The 21,319-nt window shown below is 33.3% G+C and overlaps 3 protein-coding genes and 1 long non-coding RNA gene across 4 annotated transcripts; 2 read left to right on the top strand and 2 right to left on the bottom strand.

Annotated features, from left to right (window-relative positions):
- Window positions 1–1,248: 1,248 nt before the first annotated feature.
- On the bottom strand, window positions 1,249–2,581 carry LOC133677945 (NAC domain-containing protein 86-like). Its single transcript, XM_062100089.1, has 3 exons — window positions 2,178–2,581; window positions 1,573–1,850; window positions 1,249–1,473 (listed from the first exon to the last, which is right to left on the bottom strand). The coding sequence occupies exons 1-3, from the start codon at window positions 2,563–2,565 to the stop codon at window positions 1,417–1,419; spliced, it is 723 nt and encodes a 240-aa protein (XP_061956073.1). The 5' UTR covers window positions 2,566–2,581; the 3' UTR covers window positions 1,249–1,416.
- A 3,186-nt stretch (window positions 2,582–5,767) lies between these two features.
- Window positions 5,768–9,059, top strand: LOC133678418 (uncharacterized). The gene is made up of 3 exons (XR_009835959.1): window positions 5,768–5,894; window positions 6,826–6,905; window positions 8,593–9,059. It is a non-coding gene; the product is annotated as an uncharacterized LOC133678418 (long non-coding RNA).
- A 4,631-nt stretch (window positions 9,060–13,690) lies between these two features.
- Window positions 13,691–15,463, bottom strand: LOC133678130 (ubiquitin-ribosomal protein eL40 fusion protein). The gene is made up of 5 exons (XM_062100336.1): window positions 15,308–15,463; window positions 15,095–15,181; window positions 14,451–14,553; window positions 14,026–14,092; window positions 13,691–13,906 (listed from the first exon to the last, which is right to left on the bottom strand). The coding sequence occupies exons 1-5, from the start codon at window positions 15,408–15,410 to the stop codon at window positions 13,880–13,882; spliced, it is 387 nt and encodes a 128-aa protein (XP_061956320.1). The 5' UTR covers window positions 15,411–15,463; the 3' UTR covers window positions 13,691–13,879.
- A 2,848-nt stretch (window positions 15,464–18,311) lies between these two features.
- On the top strand, window positions 18,312–20,254 carry LOC133678077 (probable 6-phosphogluconolactonase 4, chloroplastic). The gene is made up of 3 exons (XM_062100261.1): window positions 18,312–18,812; window positions 18,929–19,064; window positions 19,588–20,254. The coding sequence occupies exons 1-3, from the start codon at window positions 18,439–18,441 to the stop codon at window positions 20,050–20,052; spliced, it is 975 nt and encodes a 324-aa protein (XP_061956245.1). The 5' UTR covers window positions 18,312–18,438; the 3' UTR covers window positions 20,053–20,254.
- The last annotated feature ends 1,065 nt before the right edge of the window (window positions 20,255–21,319 follow it).

Below are 21,319 nucleotides of genomic sequence, written 5' to 3'. Positions count from 1 at the left end.
GTTACTAAATCATGAAAAAATTTGTCTTGATAAATCAAGCTGGTAAATCATGTAGAAGGCATGCTTTGCATTAATAAATCATATAAAGCCCCTCTAGCATGCCCTTTATTATTCCCGTGGGAATAAAAGTTGAGTGTATAAACATATTTAAGATAATGAAGAAAATTAAAATAGCAATCATATTTTCAAATCTGAAAATGTGAATTTGCATCAAGATCTTCTACGCATGTTGCGCAAATAGGGACAGTCAATCATCATTTGAGAACTCCTTCAATAACAATAGAACCCATTAGAAAGAAAGGTATCCATGGACTAGGAAAGTACAGGATTAAAACGCCTTATATGTGATAGAGACAGCCTTGAATTACAGCAACTAAAATCGGTCAAAACTTGGTTTCAAATCAGATTAGGATTGTATCTTTATTAGTTATTTTTTCTGAAGTTAGAAGTTTTGTTGAGTTCTGTAGAAAGGCTATCGGTGGATAAGTTTTTTCACTATCTGGTTTTTCACAATGTGGATAAGCATTTCACAGATTCGCAACAATTTGGAGTCCACTTCTTAGTTCATAGTCCAGAAGTTCTTAGTCTAGTTTCTTCTTAAGGGAGTCTATATTCCCAGGGAAGGTGAAAAAAGAAAAAAGAACTTCATCCGGAGGATTAACATCCAAAAAAATCATTTGATCACCTTCCGTAATCTAAATCAAGTTTTAAATTCTTATCAGTCAAAGAATAATCTCAACTCATGTGTTCAAATCTGCAGATGAGTTAGAACCTTGTTAACGAAGCTTGAAATTGGCAAAAGAATTATACAGAAGTAAACACTGAAAACATAGGTTCAAATCTGCAGATGAGTTAGAACCTTGTTAATGAAGCTAGAAATTTGCAAAATCTGCAGATGGGTTAGAACCTTGTTAATAAAGCTTGGAATTGGCATATTAAGTATACAGAAGTAACCACTGAAAACGAAATTTGATCAGTTTGTTTCCAACTCAAGAATTTGCGGAAAGTGGGAATTTTTTCCTTTTCTTTTTCTTTTCTACACATGCCAAAATTTGCATGCTCAAATCTATTTTTGAAATCTACAAGTAAGCAAAATTTCTAGTCATAACAAGTGTATAATGTGCAACCTGTTGGCCAATAATCAATGCTTGCAAAGCAGGCTAATACTTAGTCCATCCACCACCAAGTAAATTTAGTAAACAAAAAAAGGTTGATGACATGAAACATTCAACAAATGTGGGAAGAAACTAGAGGCACTGAAAAAGAATTTGTTATTCATTTAGTTCCTTATTATAAACATATATATAAGGTTGTTCCTAAGAAGAGAGCATTGACAGGCTCATTCCTATAAAAAGCCTGCTGGGATTTCAAATTTTCCTCTCTTGTGCTTCTCTCTTCTTCTTGGTTGACTTGCTCCTACCATTCAGGTTCAGGTTGCACTCGAGAAATTTTGCATGCAACAAGGTTTTCTATCTGAACATTAACAATTTAAAGCATCATTAGACGAATTGAAGTGTACTTCCTGAAACAGATGCATTGAAATACGGTGTAGATTCATGTGAATTATATCACCTTTTCTTGAGTGCTACGATCGTTGTTGTTAAGTGGAACAAACTCAGGATTGACTCTGAACTCCTCTACCATCCATTCAGTTTCAGTTCCATTAGGCGAGCTTCCTTGATAGAAATTCAGAGTCTTTACATAACCAACAATTTTTCCCTCCCATGTGATCGGGCCAGCACCTTCGGGATCGATTTCATAGTAGCCACCATCCAGTGCAATAGTGTCATCATCCTTGCTTCTATTTGAAAAGAAAAACCACTCGTTTGCCTCCCCGCCTTTAAAATCATCTAAAGATTGTCTCGGAACAAACACAGATAGTTGGAATACAGAGAATATGTCCCCACTGTACACTTTCTTTGTTTTGAAACGAAGGTAATTCGTTTCAAAATTATCTCAAATTTATATAAACTTAACACGTCGATCCTTCAACCAAACATGTTTTTATATATGTCCTTTTTGTTTTAAAAAACTAACCCAAACACAACCCAAGTGTTTTGTTACCAAAAGAAGAGATTTTCAAGCTTGATTAACATCCATAATCAAACATGTATGAAGCAAAAATAGAAATTAAAAAAAAAATAAACAAAACCTTTATAATAAAGAGAAAACCTTACCTAAGGGGAGTTTATCAGGGCTTGATGCATAAACATCAGTGGTGGGAATAACATCAGCAGGAAGTTGTTGGCCCAGAATTTTTCTCTTCAAATAATAAACAATAAGATCATCATTGTTAGGGCTAAATCTGTAGCCAGCAGGGAGCGTTGGCCGGTTCAAAGCTTGTCCTGCGCTAGCCATTGAGATGTTTCGACAAACTATGTAGAGAGAAGAAGAGTAGTTGTAATAAGAAAAACTAAAATACCAGTCGATAAAGTAATGATTTGTGCATGGCGGGGTAGTGTATATATGGGGACGGGAAATTGAATTGTCTCCGATTTGTATGAGTGAATAAATCCTGATGCTACAATTCAGTATTTTTTTCTGTTCTGTTTTAATATAATTCATCCACCGTGTTAAGCAGGATTCTGTGAGGAAAAGGAGACAAAAAAGGGTTAATTTGTGATTTTCCTATTCAAGACTAGATGATTTTACCCATGAATCCTCACTCCCTTCTTTGGAGCATAATTATCAAACCTAGGCCTAGTGTTCTTACATGTGACATGGGCTGGGCTAGGTTTTAGGAGAAGAATAAAATAGGAGAAGGAATTAACCTAGTGTGACCGTCTTCCAGGTTAATGTGACTCAAAAATCATCTTATTAAAGCTTTTTTTACTTTTTAAAAAAATCAAAATAGTGTTTTGATATATTTTAAAAATATATTTATTTTTATTAATTCAGATCAATTCATCCAACTTGTAATTCAATTTTAACTTCAAGTTCAAGTCGAGATTAATAACTTTATTTTAAAGTATGCTAAGGTGAAGTCGAGATTCAAAACATGCAATGTAGAAACCCTCCTATCTTGCTTTCATTTTACTTGCATGTTGTAGAAAACCCTTCTACATCCAAATCAGATTGAATCCAATCCCTTCTCATTTAGATGACATTAGAAAGGTGGCCTGCAGTATTTCACGGGCTGGATAAATTTTTTTAATGTAAAGTAAAATACTAAAGTGACTCAAGCATCTTTAAAAAAAAAAAATTGAGGTGTCATTGATTTGGCTGGTTTGGATAAATTAATTAATCTGAATAAAAAAATACAGTAACAATAAATAAACTTTAAAAAAAATTGACAAAAAAAAAGAGGTCAAAAAACATGACTTGAGCCTATCTTAGTTAGCATACCAAATATGCAATCTGAACGTGATATCGAGATAACCTCAATGAAAGCAAGTTGAATAAAGTTATAAAGTTCAATGACTAAACAACTCAATACTAAATGATGAAATTTAAAAATTTAATTTAAAAAATCGAGTTAAGGATAACCCAATAGAATGGAAAGCGAAAAAAAAAAGCATGAAGTCCGATTCCTAAAAAATCAAATGTTGAAGGATGAAATTGAAAAAGAAATCAATTTTAAAGAAGGATAAAAAATAACAATGAAAAGAATAGGAATCAAATTTGACATAAAAATAAATAAAAATCAAATATTGAGAGAAGAAATTGAAATCTAAATTCAATTAGAAAAAGACTAAAAACAAACAACAATCAAAAGAATTAGAACCAAATTTGATTTAAAAACTAAAAGAAGTCAAATGATGAGAAATGAAATTGAAAAAAAAATAAAAATAATAATCAAAGAAATGAGAATCAAATATGATACAAAAAACAAATTACTGAACACCTCTATATTTTAGCAATGAAAAAATAGAGAGAAAAGAGAGAAGAGAATAAAACAAAATTATTAGAGCCCAATAATTGCGTCTTCATACGCATGCACCTAACCACCATGAAAACCAATTAAGTTGGGACATTTCCAATAACACCGTGGAAGGTGGTGTTTAACCACCGAATAACATCGTATGTTCTGCTCGAAAGGTGCGGGCATCATCCATATGTCACCTTTTTATTTTTATTAATATTTATTTTAATTAAATTATCAAATCACTCCTAAATAAATGAGCTTGAGTATAACAAAAAAAAAACTAAATTGAAAGGATGAAAACACTCCTGAGACTCGACTTTATATCTTTCTATTATAAATATAAAGTTTTTTAACTGTTTCAAAAAAAAAAGCTTTTAAAACTTAGTTTAATATTTTTTTTAATTTTAAAGATATTTAGGTCATTTTATTATTAAAAAAATATGAAAATACCAATTGTTTTGAACTAGTGATAAAGATGAATTTGTTATGTGGAAAAGACCTTACTATCCCTATCAACATGGCCATTGGTTTTTATAACAAAGAGAAAAGATATTATTATATTGTTTTAATCCATAGTGTTTTATATCTTAACTAACTGTAAAAACATGATTTTTTTTAGGTTTTGTTAATATGTTATATGAAAAAAACCTTACAACCCCTATTGGGAAGGAGATTGATTTTTGTAGAAAATAGAAAAATATCATTATATTATTTTAATCCATAATATTTTCTATAGTGGAAACCTAGCCTTTTTTAGGTTTTGTTAATGTATCATGTGGAAAATCCCTTACTACCACATCAACAGAGCCATTGATTTTTGTAGAGAAGGGCAAAAGCATTATTACACCTTTGTAATACACAGTATTTTGTGTTATAGTCGACGATGTAAACCTGATCTGTTTTAGTTTTTGTTAATAATTCAATCTCGAATCAATCCAATTCCAATTTGTATTGTTTTCAACCTGTTTTCCTAAATACAAATTCGTGCCACCGAAATCCAAACCCAACCCATAAAAATCTGAGGACATCCCATTATTTATATCTCTCTCGTTATGCAAATTTGGCAATCAAATCACTCGAAACGAAATTTTTAGTTGCTTTCGTTTAACAACCATCACTTGGAAGAAAAAAATTATGAAACACCTTATAATATCCAATAAGCCGAGGCCGAGGTAAAGAGAGTTGTGTTGAACTCTATGAAATTTAATCCTTTGAATAGAAGAATTTGGTTCCCAGAATGATACGTTGATGGTACTGTTCGGGAGAGGTGAATGTCTATCAAAAGGAATAAATTCACCGTTACTGACCACTACTAATACAGCATTCCGACCATCAAAGTCAACAATTTCTTCTATGTGAGAGTGAAATATGTCCCTGAAAGTTTTATGTTTTCGTTCACTGTATTTCTTGAAAATACAAACCCCCACGCTTTCAGATCGTGGTCACATACACAGCTCTCCTACACAATTCATTCCCATTATAATTCAATCACGGGATGACTTTTAGTGTAAATATTGATAGAAATTTTCGTCGATAAAACTTTTAAATCCGGTGGTGAAGACTCTATTATCATGAGTAGTCTTTAAAGGCAGGAATTCAGTTTTCTTGTGGTAAAGATGATCTAAGTGGCTTAATGTATCCACAATTTTTCATGATGAACAGTTTGAACTTTGAACTGTAATGAACCAGAGTACAATTCAAGAACGTTTACATATATTGAACATTAAGGTTAGAAGTTGCAGTTTTCTACTCTGGCTTGGCTACTTAAAATTGTGATGTTTTGTATTAAATGGATTGGAAAATACAATAAAGCCCTTGAAGGCTTAAAGATTAGAATAAATGAATAAGGGGTATAGTGGTAATTCAACAAAACTTGATAAATATAAATAGAAGTAAAAAAAAAAAAAAGGAAAGAGGGATCTGAATTTTGAGAGAGAACCGGCAGGAGAGAAAGGGAGAAAGAAGAAGAAGAAGAGAAAAGAGGGGAAAATAAGGGAAAAGGAAGAGATTGGAAGAAATAAGTTTAAAGGTAAGATTTAGGTTGTTAAATGTATAAATATGTGTTAATTAAGCTTTAATTTTGGTTTTGATAAATGTTAGGGTTTTGAAAATTTGTGTTTTGGGTTAATTGATGAATTAAGTTGAATGTTATGGGTTAATTGTTGTGGGTATATGATTATTTGGATGATTTTGAGAGATTGAATTGAAAGATGATGATTTTGAGTTATGATTTTGTTTGAATGGTGAAATTGTGTTAGGAATTTGGAGAGAACAGTAGGTTTCTGTTAAAAATTCTGGGTTGGAGGTTGAAGATGACAAAATTTCGGTTTGGTCCCTCAATTTTGGAAAATTACAGTTTAGTCCCCAAACTTTGGAAAATTTGCAGAATGGTCCCTGGAGCCTATTCCGAGAATCTGAACAGAATAACATATGAATTATGGGCAGAATTACTGTATAGATATGAAAATTTAACACTTTCAATTTGGTCCTCCAATTTGACAAAAGTTACAATTTGACCCTAAAAATTTGGTAAAATTACAGAATGGTCCCTGGAGTATAATGAGATGATCTGGACAGAAATGAGGATGAATTATGGACATAATTTCAGTATATTCATGGATTTATGATAAATTTTAGTTTGGTCCTCTAATTTGACAAAAGTTGCAATTTAACCCTTAAGAATATGATAAATTACAGATTAGTCCCTAGCTGTAATATTACCTTTTTCAGATTAGTTTGATGAATAATTGAGGGTTATTTAGTTAATTATTATCAAGTTTTATTATTTGCTTTATTATGGATTAGATTTCGGGAAAACCGTTAATTTTGGGGTTTTGAGAAGATAACTAGTTAGTTCAAAAACATTTAGGGTTATGGAATACACCCTTAGATAAGTGTATTAAATAGGTTATATATATATTCTTTTGAGTCATTCTTAAATATGTCTCCTTTATATTCAGATAATCCTGATATTCTACCGGCGGGACGTCAGTAGGATTTTCTTCGATATCAGCTTTGAGTTTTGTTGCTTTCGAGTCAGGTGAGTGGATAATTTTCCATATGCATGAGAAATATTATAAATATTTGATTTGGTAATATGAATTGGATCATGCTTCTTGATAATATATATGTTAATTATTATCCTTATTTTGATAAAACATGATCAATTGTTGAATCTGAATTCTTGATATGAACCAGTATATATTTTGAATTGAATTCTGAATTGATAGCTCCTCATTTGATTGATGTCATGAGTTGAGCCTTGAGATATGAATGTCTGTTTGATTATGATTATGAACCTATGGTATGTCAGTCAGAATACCCATGCTAACAAGGTAGTGTTAGTCTTTGTGCACATCGTATCTGAACCCTAGTTGGTCGGGGGAGTCACCAACCTGTGTGGACTGATCATCCCACAGTACGGAGCCTCATGCTCATTGCATTTTGATTTTCTGACGAGTTTTACCATATGATCTTCTTGTTATGGCCAATTTGAGAACACTTCCATAAGAACCTAAAGCCATATTTGTATATATATTTCTCATTGCTGTATTACCTCGTGTGTGTATATTGAACGTTATCTACTCACTGAGTTGTTGAACTCACCATCTCATTATTTATCCTTTTCAGGCTTATAGCTTGATAGCAGGTCATTTTGTTGAACCTTCAAAACCTGCTCTTTTGGTAGTAATTTGTACCTTCCTTTATGTCTAGTTAGTGCTCCAAAACTCTGAACTTATATAAACTCTTGTATTAAGACAATTTAATTATATTATGAAGTTGATTTTGTTGTTAATGCTGCGTCTAACTCTGATTGAGTTAGGATAAGTTGTGTGTAAGTTTGGGTTCGCATAGGTATGGAACCTTGGAGGGGAACCTTGCCTATGTGCCGGTCATGGATCCGGGATTCGGGTCGTGACAAAAATGACTTGCACCCTTGCTGGCTTTAGACCATTGAGCATTAAAAGCAAATCAACCTTTCTAAAGTTTCCTCTAGGCTTTGTTCACATGAATTTGACAACCTTCAAGCCTCTTCTCCTACCCTTTCTTAATCTGACATGGGAGGCAACATCATTGTCAGTTTATAACCAAGAGGAATAAGAAGGGGAATTTCTTGTTACTTTTCGTGATATCAGAGAAGATAAGTCTGACTTCCTTGAATGATCCTATAGAAAGTCTCTCTGATCCTCTAAAATTATAAAGAAGCAATGCCTGAAATATAAAACATACAATGGTTTCTTAATATCAAATACTGGAAGAAACTAAATGCCAAAACTCTTCAGCCTTGCTGCTTTAGACCATTAAGCTTGTAAAAATAAAACATGATGGAACACAAACACACCTTGATGCATGAAGATCATGTCTATGTTTACAGAATTCTGGAGTTAAGCTGCATTGCTTCTCTAACTCCCTAAATGCAGATCAAAAAATCGGTTGTTTGATAGAAGCTTAAAGGAATATTATATATATATATATATATATATATATATATATATATAATCTGCACAATTTGCAGAGCACAATTCATTGTGTAGGAAAGTTCAGAGTCTGTCTACTGGGCCATTTATTACTTACTATGGTTCATTAGGAGGCTCGTTGAGCCTTGAAGCTACCCAACAGAAGGTAACCCAAGCGAGTTAACCAGCAAACTTGCTGGCACCTACACTAGTTTATTTGTATTCTGAGCAGCTTTTAAACTTTAGTTTATTTAAGACCTTCCATGCCAGGAGAAGCTGATGAGGACCCAGGTAGACCAGAAAAAAAGCAGAAAAGGGAACAGCAGCCAAGAATCGGCAGCGGCAGAAATTCCAGCGGCTAGGTCGGTGCAAGGAGTCCTTGCGGGAGGAGGAATTTCGGCAGCTATAAGTCGGCTACCAGAGACAGTTTTCTTGTGTAAACTGGAAAGGAAGAAAAGGAAGTTTTTTCCAAGGAAAAAGGAGAAGAAAAGTACAGATTTAAGAGCTTTATATGTGGCGGAAACAGCATTGAAGTCATCAACTCAACCTGGCAGAACTAGGTCTCTGAGTTGAGGAGTCCTGAGTTCTAATTAGAATTATGTTAGTTTATATCTTAGATTAGATTAGGCTTTATCTTTATTAGTTATTTTCAAGTAAATTACTTGTTAGACGAGGAAGTAAGGCTATATAATGTAGGAGATTTTTTTTTGTGTTAATCTATATAATTTTTTTTTTTAGCCGTTGAATCGGGTTAAAATTTTTTATGATATTTTAAAAATCATGCTTTTAAGATTGAAAAGTCCCAAAAATTATTGGGGATTTACATATTTTTCTAATTGATAAAGAACTTTTTTTCATATTTAATTTATAACTTTTTTATTGTTTTTTTAGTTTTGTTTGGGATATTTTTTCCAAGTATATAAGCCTGAGTTATAATATTGAGTTTTTATTAAAGAAAATATTAAATAATAAAATTTTAAATTAAAGTTTTTGCATGGGATGCTATCCAGCATGATAGCCAAGGTGCATTGAACATTCTTTCAAGCAAAAAGTAAGAAATAAAATATCAAACACTTTCGGAATCTTTTATAAACCTATCCCTTCCTTCTTGAGTTCCCATCAAAAGCTCAGGACATGTCCACTTATCTGATTCCTGAAAGAGGTTGTCCGTTTGAAAAGTTTTTCCTCCTACAGAAAAGCTCTCTCTTCCACAGAAGCCAAATCAGGAAGAGAATGAATGTGCTAAAGTATGGAATTGAGGTGAGTCTTCCTCCCGTGCTGGCTGCCCTGTTCCAATTCCCAGGTTGGCTCGGGCTCTACATTCTTGCAATACATGAGGACATAAGACCTGAGAAGCTAAAGTTTTTCATATTTTGAGGACGTTATATTTGACCAATTGATTTGAAAAATCACAGCCTGCTGATTGGAGACTGCTTTACTAGTATCAAACCTTTTATGATGAACAAAAGTTGAGCATTAATCGAACTAACAACTTGCTAGAATTCTTAGAGGCGTTCAGAAGGCATGAGAAAATTTGAAAGAAAACATAAGATTTAGCTAAGCTATCAAGGATGAATATCAAGAGAAGAGAGAACTCGAAGTTTAAAAGGCCACCTATTAGTTCATTTGTCAATGAAATACTGAGGAAATCCAGAAGGTACTAATCACAAGGTTTTTCGTGGTTCTAGATATACCTAATAAATTTTGATGCAGCAGATTCTTCCCGTCCTCAAGTTTCTGCAGTTTGGCAGAATTGGATCCAAGGATGATCAGGCCAGCTGTCTCCTCTGATCACATGCTCAAGAGGAGAAAAACAGATGGGCCAAAACTGCATGTGCTACTGGGGAGTGGAAAAATTGATACATCACTATGATGAAATCTGCTAAGGAAAAAGCTTATGTGCCTCTCAAAACAGAGAAGAAGTGGATCAAGAGAAAAACTTCTACTCATAACCGGTGTAAGAAATGCACCTGTTATATCACAACATAAGCTCTTCAGGCTATGTATAAACAGCACTGCATCGGGTGAACCTGTAGTCAACAATGGAGAAATTCCAGTTACATGTATGGTACAGATCAAGTATGGAAGTACTTCGAAATTCCTTAACCTATTCGATAGCCTATCATGTCCACTATGTCTATTTAATGGCTGGTCTGGATTTTTAGAACTGTGGGCACTGGAATATTACCAGAGAGCAAGTTATGTACTTGGGTTTAGGACTTTGAAATCCCTGTGTCTGTCCACAAGATGTTGAGGCACATCAAAATTAGTCAATCTGCCAAATGGCTGAATCCTGAACTCGGCAACTCTTTTTGCACCGTTTTCCAGAAGTGGACAATTACTGACATAACTGGTGTAAGAAATGCACCTGTTATATCACAACATAAGCTCTTCAGGCTATGTATAAACAGCACTGCATCGGGTGAACCTGTAGTCAACAATGGAGAAATTCCAGTTACATGTATGGTACAGATCAAGTATGGAAGTACTTCGAAATTCCTTAACCTATTCGATAGCCTATCATGTCCACTATGTCTATTTAATGGCTGGTCTGGATTTTTAGAACTGTGGGCACTGGAATATTACCAGAGAGCAAGTTATGTACTTGGGTTTAGGACTTTGAAATCCCTGTGTCTGTCCACAAGATGTTGAGGCACATCAAAATTAGTCAATCTGCCAAATGGCTGAATCCTGAACTCGGCAACTCTTTTTGCACCGTTTTCCAGAAGTGGACAATTACTGACATACAGGAGTCCAAGTGTGCGAGGGGAGCCCACTTTTGGAAATAATTTGGATTTTGGGACTGTAAGAAATTCACAAAGATTTAAGAGAGGAGAGGTGCTGGACCCCCTGGATATGGATGTCAGATACCTGTGGTTACGACTTCCTATCTGTGTTCATCAAGACCACTTCTTGACAGCCATAAATGTCCAATGCTTCATGAAGGCATTGATTGCTATTGTGTCCACACATCATTCCATTCGGCAACGACTCTAGAGACTCTCATCCTATAATTTGAAGGTGTTTGAGGGTGTATGGCAATCCTGCTCTTTCTGGAAAGGTCACTACTTTTGGGATTTTATGGATTACCAATTCTCTGAGCGATGTTAGACTGTGTTTTTGGGAGATTCTTCCCCTGCATTATCGCCAAGTCCATTCCTCTCACCCTGGCATATCTGCAATCATAAGAATCTCTAGAGTTGAATTAGTCTCTGCAGACGCTTCTTTCACCTCATCCAAGCCATTTACGCTCAAGCGTCGAAGTAATGAAAGTTTCCCCAATGATGGTAATGATGTGACTTCAAGACAGTAAAAAATCTTTAGCCTACCATTTTAGTGAAAGCAGGATCTCGTATCCATGGAGGAAACACCGTACCAACATATGATGTAACAGAAGGCTTTTCGAGACTTCGATGAGGCCGTAATGAATCGAGTACTTACAGCTCATCCCTTTCAATTCACGAATCATCAAAATGATATTTGAAACATTATGCAACCCTTCAGCAAGTAGCTTCCCTTGGAGACGTGAAAGTTCCATCAATTCTCCTGTTTCAAGTCCACTGCTTTCTCCCCCTCTCTCTCCATTTTGGCATTAATGTTTTTCTCTTAATCTCTTTAATTTCTTTCAGTATGTTTAGCACACGCAAACTTGCACTCAACTTCCAATAAATATGCACTAAGATTTACGACACCAAGCCATACAACACCATGTTTCTTGACGTGTAGCAAGCTGATCCAGCTCCTTCTGGCAATACCAAGAACGTCCGCAAACTCTTTATTTTATTTAAGACATTAAACCTTTGGCAGATGTCAAACGGGCGAGAAGTGAATGTTGAATGGCGAACAGAGGTGCATTCTTCTGCATCGTTTACTGTGATATCATCCATATGAAAGCATATTGCTCCACTAGCAAACTGAGAGAGAAAATAATTGGGTAATTATTTCAATTTAATTAGGAAAAGAATCCAAAAATAACAAGAAAATAAAGAAAATTTCAAAATAAAAACTCCCACATCTAATTTGAAAATGTTCATTAATCTAATATATAAAGGTATCTACTACAAGTTCTACCTCATTTTCACATCACCAAAGGAAGCTACTTGTTGAAGGGTTGCGTAATGTTTCAGATACTCAACGATTTTTAATTCATTTCAACCTAAAAACATTTTTGTAAATATTCTCAGAATACTCACAAATATTAACTTAAAATATACAAAAAATAATTAAAAAATTTAAAATTAAATAAGGTTAAATTTATCTTTTTTTATCTTTCTTGAGTTAGATTTATCTTCTTTGAATTAGATCTATTTTTACAAAAAACATTTAAAAAATTTAAAATTAAACAAGGTTAAATTTATATTTCTTTATCTTTCTTGAGTTAGATTTATCTTCTTTGAATTAGATCTATTTTTACAAAAAACATTAAATTTTTAAATAATTATCAAGCACCTCTCATCTTATAAACCCGTGAAAAAAAAAAAAAAACCCCTGCAAATCTAAAGAAATGCGATGGCTCCGTGAGTTAACCTTAGAATGGTGGTCTGATAATTTTGATGATTCATGAAATGAAAGGGATGAGCTGCAAGTCCTCAATTCATCACGGCCTCATATATTCTTGAAAAGCTTCCTGTTACATCATATGGTGGTCTGGTATTTTACCTCCAAGGATAGGTAGAGCTAACGTGTCATGATGGTCTTAAAATCACATCATTAGGGAAACTTCCAATGAATGGCTTGGCTCTTGAGGTCCGATGCTACTCTACTATTTTTCTAGTTATTTAGAAGCAAAGTAACACTCTAAATTTTTGGAGGGAAAAAAAAAGGAAACAGACGGGTCTGATAGAGCGCACAAAAGTTGCTGCTTGGAGAGAACAGGAAGGAGCCGAAGAGAGAAGGTTTATTGCATTGAATAACAAGACAACTTATTATTTTAGAAGTTTTGGCCATTCAACTTGGATATCTTCAAACAATATCAATTTATTCATTTTACCAACTACTCAATTAAACATTCATAAACATCTGTAACTGTTCTTCATTAAAATCAATGCCACCATTTTGAAATCCATGGAGTTCAAACATTGGAATGCTCTGTTATAAGATTTCAAAATGGTATCAACAGAGACTGGAATCCTGGGGTTGAAATACTCTGTTATACGCAGCAAAACGCTGATGTGAGTTGTGGGAAACTTGGTGCAACAATAACATTGAGTTGTTTTGAAGCTGCATCTCATACTTGACCTTATATTCAACACACTGGACATCAACTTACGATCCAGCCATGGAAGTCACTTGTCCATATCATTATCAAGGTCTCACTTATAACCATTATAAAGGACATGAAAATATTGCGTTGAGTTTGAAGCAAGCATTCAGAATAAAGATGGCGTTGTTAAAGTATTCTATAGCAAAATAACAACATGATCATAAAACATTGCAATTTCAAACTGCAGCCATCGAAGTCTTAAAACCCTAACCAGCAAAATGTTCGACATAACCAGATACTAAGCATCCCATAACCTAATAGGAAGTACTGGAACTCCGCCACCTGATAAACAGTCTACTTAATCTTCTTCTTTGGCCTCAGCTGCAGCACAAGAAATGAGATGTTTAAATTAATTTACAAAATAAGATGAGTTTAGCTGTATAATAGTAAAATATAAGCATCATGACAATTGACAAATGTGGTGAGATAAGATGTTCAACCTGATTGCTGTGGCCACACTTCTTCTTCCTGCAGTTGACAGCACGAGGATGCAGGCGTGCATAGCATCTGCAACCAAATCATTCACCATTTTTAAGTGCCATGCATTGCATAGTTAATCACAAACAAATAGATTTCATCAAGTTCTAAATGAAAATATTGAACACCTGCTTCAAATATAAACTTGCTATACAAAATCCATATCCTTTATATGAATCAACAAAAGGAAAATGCAGAACCGAGTCAAATGCTTCACAGACAATGTCTTCATCTTCTTAAACAAAACAGCACATTCATTTGAATGTCAAAATATAAAAATTGAGAACATAATTTAAAGGAACTGGCAACTTCAAATTCAGTCAAGCAACATCTGATTACAGTAATCCTAAACACAAAATAGCCATCAAAGAAATTAAGATGGACTTACTTGCGGCAGATCATCTTTTCCTGGTTATATTTCCTGGCCAAAGCCATCAAAGATGGCTCGATAATTCCACCACGAAGCCTCAGAACCAGATGAAGTGTTGACTCTGCAAAAATACACAGGGAATTCAAATAAGATAACCATTACACGATTCAAGACTGCATATCCACACTCTGCTTGATTGGTCACCAAACAAAGGGAAATAATCAGAGAAAAAGAGATTAAAAGCTTTCTAAAACTCACATCCAAAACTTAAAAAGGATGTGGTAATTTTTGTTTCTTTGCAAGTATAAATTCAAAGTAGAACAGAAATAAGCATATATTTCAATGTTATTTATCAAAGATAAGAAATTTTTTTATTTTAATCATTTACACTCTAAATAAAACTATAATAATCCTAACTACTCAACAAAAAACCACTCTTTAGAGCACAAAAATTAAAACAAAATCCAATCGACCACTACATGTTTTACCATTAAATTTATCCATAATATCATCAAGACAATCAAAACTCGACAAAAAATCAACCTTTGAATTACAAAAATTTCATTCTACCATAATTGAGCTAAAGCAAAAACTCAATTCGACTCAAACTTTTAAACCAGACCAAACCAAAAAAAGAGAGAGAATCTTTACAAGAAACTAACCCTTCTGGATATTGTAATCAGCAAGGGTACGTCCATCTTCCAGCTGCTTGCCAGCAAAGATCAGCCTCTGCTGGTCAGGAGGAATCCCTTATAAACGCCCACACAAAAAATCACAACCATCAGATCTTCATCTCCAAATATCAAACACAAACCCCAATTCAAAAAAAAAAAAACTGAGAGAGGTAATGTCTTGACAAATAAATGAAGTAATACCTTCCTTGTCCTGGATTTTGGCTTTAACATTGTCAATAGTATCACTAGATTCGACCTCAAGAGTGATGGTTTTGCCAGTTAGGGTTTTCACAAAGATCTGCATTGTGCCAAGAGTGAGGCCTCCATTTGAGCTTGCTTTTTTATATAGTGAGACAGCTAGGGTTTCTCTTGTGTTAGGCGGTGTTTGTTTTTGAGGATTGTGGGATTACTAAACCAGAATAGGATTATAGTTATTTTCTTCTTTTTAAAAAAAAAATGTCATTAAAGTTTAATTAATTCTTGTATTTCTCAAAGTCAATTTTGTTGTGTAATATTTTTAAGAAAATATTTAATATTTAGTTCTTGCAAGATTAGCATTACTCTTAGCTAATAATTCTGGTCATATAAAATAAAATATTTTTCAGTTTGTTTTTCAAAAAATCATATTAAATTTGTGCAATATGGAAATAAGATTCACTTTGAAGATAAAAGATTTTTTAAGAATTGATTTTGAAAAGAATTTTTAAAAAATCAGTATTATTATTTAGAATTTATTTGGTATTATAGTAATGATTACTATTTAAAGTGTTTTTTGCTTAAAAATATATCAAAATAATATATTTTTTTATTTTTTAAAATTTATTTTTTATATCAGCATATTAAAATGATTTGAAAATATCAAAAAATAATTTGAAGCAAATAAAAAATAAAAATAATTTTTTCAAAAACACTTTTAAAATACAAAAACAAAAAACTCTTACTAAAAATGATAATAAATCTTAATATGTGGGGCTCTTACAAGATCTAATATAATGAAACTTGTCTCCACATGTAAAAAAAAAAAATTAGAAATGACAATAATAATAAAACCTAAAAAAAAATACATTACTTTCACACAAAATGATAAATAATAACAAAAGACTAAAAAATAATTGAAGTATGGATCTCCAATCATCAATCTAGAAGAAAATTTGTTACTTTCTTTGAATTTAATGACTTTTTTAATGATATATTAACAATTTTAATCAAACTTAATGAATTATTATGGATGAAAAATCAAAATCATAAAGTACAAAGATGAGTATTACTAAACTTGATGAAGTAGATCAATCTAATTACTTGTAAATTTAAAATCTAAGTTAAATTTAAGTTTTTTTAATTATAAAAAATAATAACATAATTAAACTCGAGTGATTATCAAACTTAATGAATTATTATGGATGAAAGGTCAAAATCATAAAGTACAAAGATGAGTATTACTAACTTGATAAGTAGATCAACATAATTACACATTAATTTAGAGTCTAATTCAAGTTAGATTTGTTTTTAAATTATAAAAGATAATAACGTGATTAAACTCAAGTGATTCAATGAATTAACTTTTGATTTGAATAATATATATATAATGTTTTTTTTTTCTAAAAACAACACCTTTATATATCAATGATATGAATCCTCAATCCCCTTAATCAGGAGGCACCACTTCGGCTCTTCAAACCTCACTGACCTTCAACCTTCGACATTTTATGACCATGGCGAATGATCTTTGCTAATTTATTTTGCCCTTCTGAAGTGCTTGAATTGTGTTTATATTAATCAATTAATTGGAATATGCAAGATGGAAAAGTGCCCTTCGCTGTTACTGGTTGTAATTGACTACAATCCTAAAAATAGGTTTTCTTTTTCTTTCCAAAACGTTCGTTTTATTTATAAAAAAAATTGAAATATTATCATTTTTTTTATTATGCAAATCCTCTTAATCTGATGTTCGGATTTTGTGTGGAGTGAATTCCTCGATGGAGTTTAATAACTATGACTATATCATTATCAAATTTGCTCATCAATTAAAAAAATAAAGTCTTTTATTACAATATATGGATCCGCTTTAATGATTAGGGGTGAAAAAAAAATTAAAAAACTAATTAAATCGAGAAAATTAAAAAATATAACTGAAAAAACTGAACAGTGAAAAAAATCTGATTAAACTGATTAAAATTTTGAAAAAACTGACTGGTTTGGTTTCACTTTTATAAGTCTGAAACCGAAAAAACCGAACCCAAACCGAAAAAAACCAAGATAAACCGGAAAAACCGAGTCAAACCAAAAAAACTGAGTCAAATCAGTTTGAACTGGTTTTTAACTGAACTGAATCAAAACTGATCGATTTGAACCGGTTTAAATTTTTTAAAAAAATATTTTAGTTTGATTATTTTTTTTAATAAAAATTAAACCAAATAAAAAATAATCACATTTTCTGTTAATGACATGGAGACTTTGACAATTTCATTTCAATAAAACGTTAGAAACATGAATTTCTTTCGTACATGACAAAGATTGTGAGAATTTTTGGCATTTAGTTATTGTTGTTTTTTGGTTCAATTTTCTTAAAAATTGGTTTTTACTTGAAAAAAATATAAAATTAATGATTTTAAATTATTTTTTATGGTTTTAATAAGTTAGTATAAAAAATTTTATTTTAATATATTTTAAATTAAAAAATATTTTTACAAAAATATCGTTCATATATATTCTTAATCATGCAAACACAACACTCATTTATGAGTCTCTATTATTATAAATTGTGTATATTTTGAATTCTTTTTTCTTTTTTTTTTAATGCTTATAATCAATTGCAATTTACTGGACCCAAATCATTAAGGACTAAACACAAGATGTTTTTTAAGAGTATTTTTTATTTAGAATATATATTTTTTAATTTTTATATATTAATATATTAAAATTAAAAAAAATCAAACTCAATATTTTCAATACCAAACGCATTACTCAAAGGAACCAAGTTGAGCTTATGAGTCTTACGAAACATTCCTCATCTTTTTTCTTTTTCTTTTTCTTTTTCTTTTTCTTTTTTGGCGAGGTGGAGATCTTGGAAGGGTTATATCAGTCACAAGGTTCCTGTCTGTGTGTACTTGTAAGAGAAACAACCAATCACAGCTTCCAAAACTGTCTTAGTGGGACCCACTCCATGCTCTAGTACACGTGTGACTCTATCAGCATAGTTTGTAACGCCAACTCATCAAAGAAACCCAAAACCCCAAAATCTCTCCTTCACCTACCATTAATCCCTGATCAACAGAAGAATCAGCGGTGCTTCAAAGGATCAACCGGCTATAAATAAATCTCTCCCTCTTTCCATGGCTACTGCTGCTTCATCTCTCACTTTCTCCACTTCCCTGCCTAAACTGTGCAGACCCTTTTCCATTTCAATAACCCATCTACCTCAGGTATCGTTGAATTTCAAGAAACTCAATTGCTCGATCAGTTCTGCTTTAAAGATATCAAGAAGAACAGCAACAACAACAACAACAACAAAGGCATCGTCCATGGCTTCTTCTGGGATCACCACCGTTGACCAGAAAAACAAGAAGGTTGTGGAAGTGTTTGATACAGAAGAGGAACTGGCTGTGTCTCTTGCAAAATACACAGCTGATTTATCTGATAAATTTGCCAAAGAAAGAGGGTCTTTCACTGTTGTTGTGTCTGGTGGTTCTCTCATCAAGTCCCTCAGGTATTTGTCACTGCAGTCTAGCTTGATCAAATCAGTCAAGCTCATATTTTTTTGTTCATTATTGGATTCATGATGATGGGTTTTGTTGGTTTGTCATTTTTTGTTGTGGGGTTCAGGAAATTAGTGGAGGCACCTTATGTGGATTCAATAGATTGGTCGAAATGGCATGTCTTTTGGGTGGATGAGAGAGTTGTTCCTAAAGATCATCCAGACAGTAACTACAAACTTGCTTTTGATGGTTTTCTTTCAAAGGTATGCAACTCTTTCTTCTTAGTAATATTGTAGTCTGTTTAGCTGTGTTCTTGGATGTCTACTGGCAATGATTTAGGCCCACATTGTTCAAGGAATCTGAGCATAATAAATAGAAGAAACTGTGGACTCTTTTTGTGCTTTGCCCATGAAAGTGAAAATTGCTTTTTCAACATTTATTTACTTTGACACATGAAAAAAAATGAAGCTCTATCACTAGGCAGGTCTAAACAAACAATGTACGGCGAGGCCATTGAAGAATTCAAGCTGCATCTACAAGTAATGTATGGGTTCAATAGCTTTGCAAATTATGATGAAGTGGTCTCAGCGTAGCGATTCAAATCTCATATAAGAAGTCATGTATGTTAAAAATTGATCTACTATAAGTGTTTCTTGTGATTTAATACATGAAGCCCACATCTTTTTCTTCATGATATTTCATTTTCTATTTTAGTTTATAGTCTTGTAATATTCAATCACAAGGTAAAACCTTTTTCTTTCTTTTTGCTCCTTTAATTCTTGGCAGGTACCAATTCCCCCTGGTAATGTCTATGCCATCAACGATGCACTGTCCGCTGAGGGTGCTGCCGATGATTATGAAACTTGTCTCAAACATTTGGTTCATACTGGTGTGATAAATAAATCTTCAGTGAGTGGGTTCCCAAAGTTCGATCTCATGCTTGTGGGCATGGGCCCAGATGGACATGTAGCCTCTCTGTTCCCTGGCCACCCACTCCTCAAGGAAAATCAGAAATGGGTTACTCACATCACAGATTCCCCAAAACCACCCCCCGGGAGAATTACATTTACCTTCCCTGTCATCAATTCATCTTCATATATCGCTCTTGTGGTATGCGGTGCTGGTAAAGCTAGCGTAGTGCAGACAGCATTGGGAAAGAGTCAAAACTCTGACGTGTTTCCTGTTCAAATGGTTTCACCTGAAGGGGAGTTGAAGTGGTTTTTGGACAGAGATGCAGCTTCAAAGCTGTAGGAGCGCAATTGTAGCCTTACAAGTTCATCCAAATTAGAGTTACTAGTAGCATGGTTGTTTTCTGCTGCATTGTTGATCAGTAGATGTGCCACTCGATGATGTAATCTCAGTGATAGTTGAGGATTGAGTTTTCTTCTTGTATTTGATCAATGGAAAGACTTGTGTTATACGGAATGTCATTAAGTAGCATTTTTAAAGAGAATCATTTTTGCAGATACAACCTCGCTTGTAGTTTCACAGATTTTTAATATTCAGCTTCTTGATCCTATAGTTCCTGTTGAGTTCATGTTATTCTTTAATTAAGTGGAAGTTACTTACTTCTCTTTCGCCAAATCATCAGCGACTAGATTCCCAAAGTTTGATCTCATGCTTCTAGGGATGGGATGGACATGTTGCTTCTCTGCTCCCTTGGTATCCACTTGTCAAGGAAAATGAGAAATGGATTACTCACATTAGGGACTCAACAAAACCTGGTGAAGTTGCTGCAGTGCACAAGGCATCGGGAAAGACTCAAAATCCTGCGTTGCTGCTGTTCAAATGGTTACACCAGAAGCTGAATTGAAGTGGTTTTTGGACAAAGCTGAGGGAGTGAAATGTTCCACTAACTTTATGAGTTCACCTTGTAGCCACTAGCTTACTTGTCTTTCATCTGTGCGGTTGACATTGATGAGTAGATCTTCCACTGGATATTGTAATCTAATCTTTGTGACAAGCTAGTAGGAATGAGGTTAGCCTTCTTGATTGCCAAAATAAAAATTCAATATCAAGTCTGCCATGGAAATTCAATTCTCTGTCAAGAAAGATACACATGGTTAATAGCCATGCATCCCTCCGAGACCTTTCCTTTATTCCCCCTCAGATATGCAAAGAAAGAAGGTGAAAATTTCCTTCCCTCCCCCTCCAAGTATTCCAAAGATAATTCAATACCATCAGTACTGTTAGCAGATCTCTATAAGCAGCTGGCATCACCCTTGTAGACTGCTAATGGAAGCTAAAGACATACAAGCAAGGCACATTGACAGATGAACAATTATGCTGTGAAATTAGTGTTACGCGATGGGTCTTCCACACCAGTCCTAGAGAAACTCCGAGGGATGGGGCTAGTGGGTGGTCTGTATCCTGTCTTTCTTTTTATTATTATTATTATTATTAATATGGATATTTAGACTAGTTTGAGTATATCTCAGTTAAAATACTGAAGTTAACAATCATGTAAATCTTTAATAGCCCTGAATTTTATAAAACTTGAATCGATAATTTTTAAAAA

Source organism: Populus nigra, chromosome 18 (genome assembly GCF_951802175.1).
Source record: "Populus nigra chromosome 18, ddPopNigr1.1, whole genome shotgun sequence".
Taxonomy (NCBI): domain Eukaryota; kingdom Viridiplantae; phylum Streptophyta; class Magnoliopsida; order Malpighiales; family Salicaceae; genus Populus; species Populus nigra.
Note: the sequence above shows the minus strand (reverse complement) of the source record. Positions and strands in the feature narration are given on the sequence as shown.

What these genes read in the sequence shown, in the direction of transcription:
- LOC133678077 (XM_062100261.1), top strand. Translation starts at nt 18,439, where the DNA reads ATGGCTACTGCTGCTTCATCTCTCACTTTCTCCACTTCCCTGCCTAAA. An exon ending in TCTCTCATCAAGTCCCTCAG is followed by an intron (nt 18,813 to 18,928) that starts GTATTTGTCACT and finishes TGTGGGGTTCAG; the next exon opens with GAAATTAGTGGAGGCACCTT. An exon ending in TTGATGGTTTTCTTTCAAAG is followed by an intron (nt 19,065 to 19,587) that starts GTATGCAACTCT and finishes AATTCTTGGCAG; the next exon opens with GTACCAATTCCCCCTGGTAA.
- LOC133677945 (XM_062100089.1), bottom strand. Translation starts at nt 2,565, where the DNA reads ATGAATTATATTAAAACAGAACAGAAAAAAATACTGAATTGTAGCATC. An exon ending in CCCTGATAAACTCCCCTTAG is followed by an intron (nt 1,851 to 2,177) that starts GTAAGGTTTTCT and finishes GACAATCTTTAG; the next exon opens with ATGATTTTAAAGGCGGGGAG. An exon ending in ATCGTAGCACTCAAGAAAAG is followed by an intron (nt 1,474 to 1,572) that starts GTGATATAATTC and finishes GTTAATGTTCAG; the next exon opens with ATAGAAAACCTTGTTGCATG.
- LOC133678130 (XM_062100336.1), bottom strand. Translation starts at nt 15,410, where the DNA reads ATGCAGATCTTTGTGAAAACCCTAACTGGCAAAACCATCACTCTTGAG. An exon ending in TGATTACAATATCCAGAAGG is followed by an intron (nt 14,554 to 15,094) that starts GTTAGTTTCTTG and finishes GTATTTTTGCAG; the next exon opens with AGTCAACACTTCATCTGGTT. An exon ending in AGTGTGGCCACAGCAATCAG is followed by an intron (nt 13,907 to 14,025) that starts GTTGAACATCTT and finishes CTTGTGCTGCAG; the next exon opens with CTGAGGCCAAAGAAGAAGAT.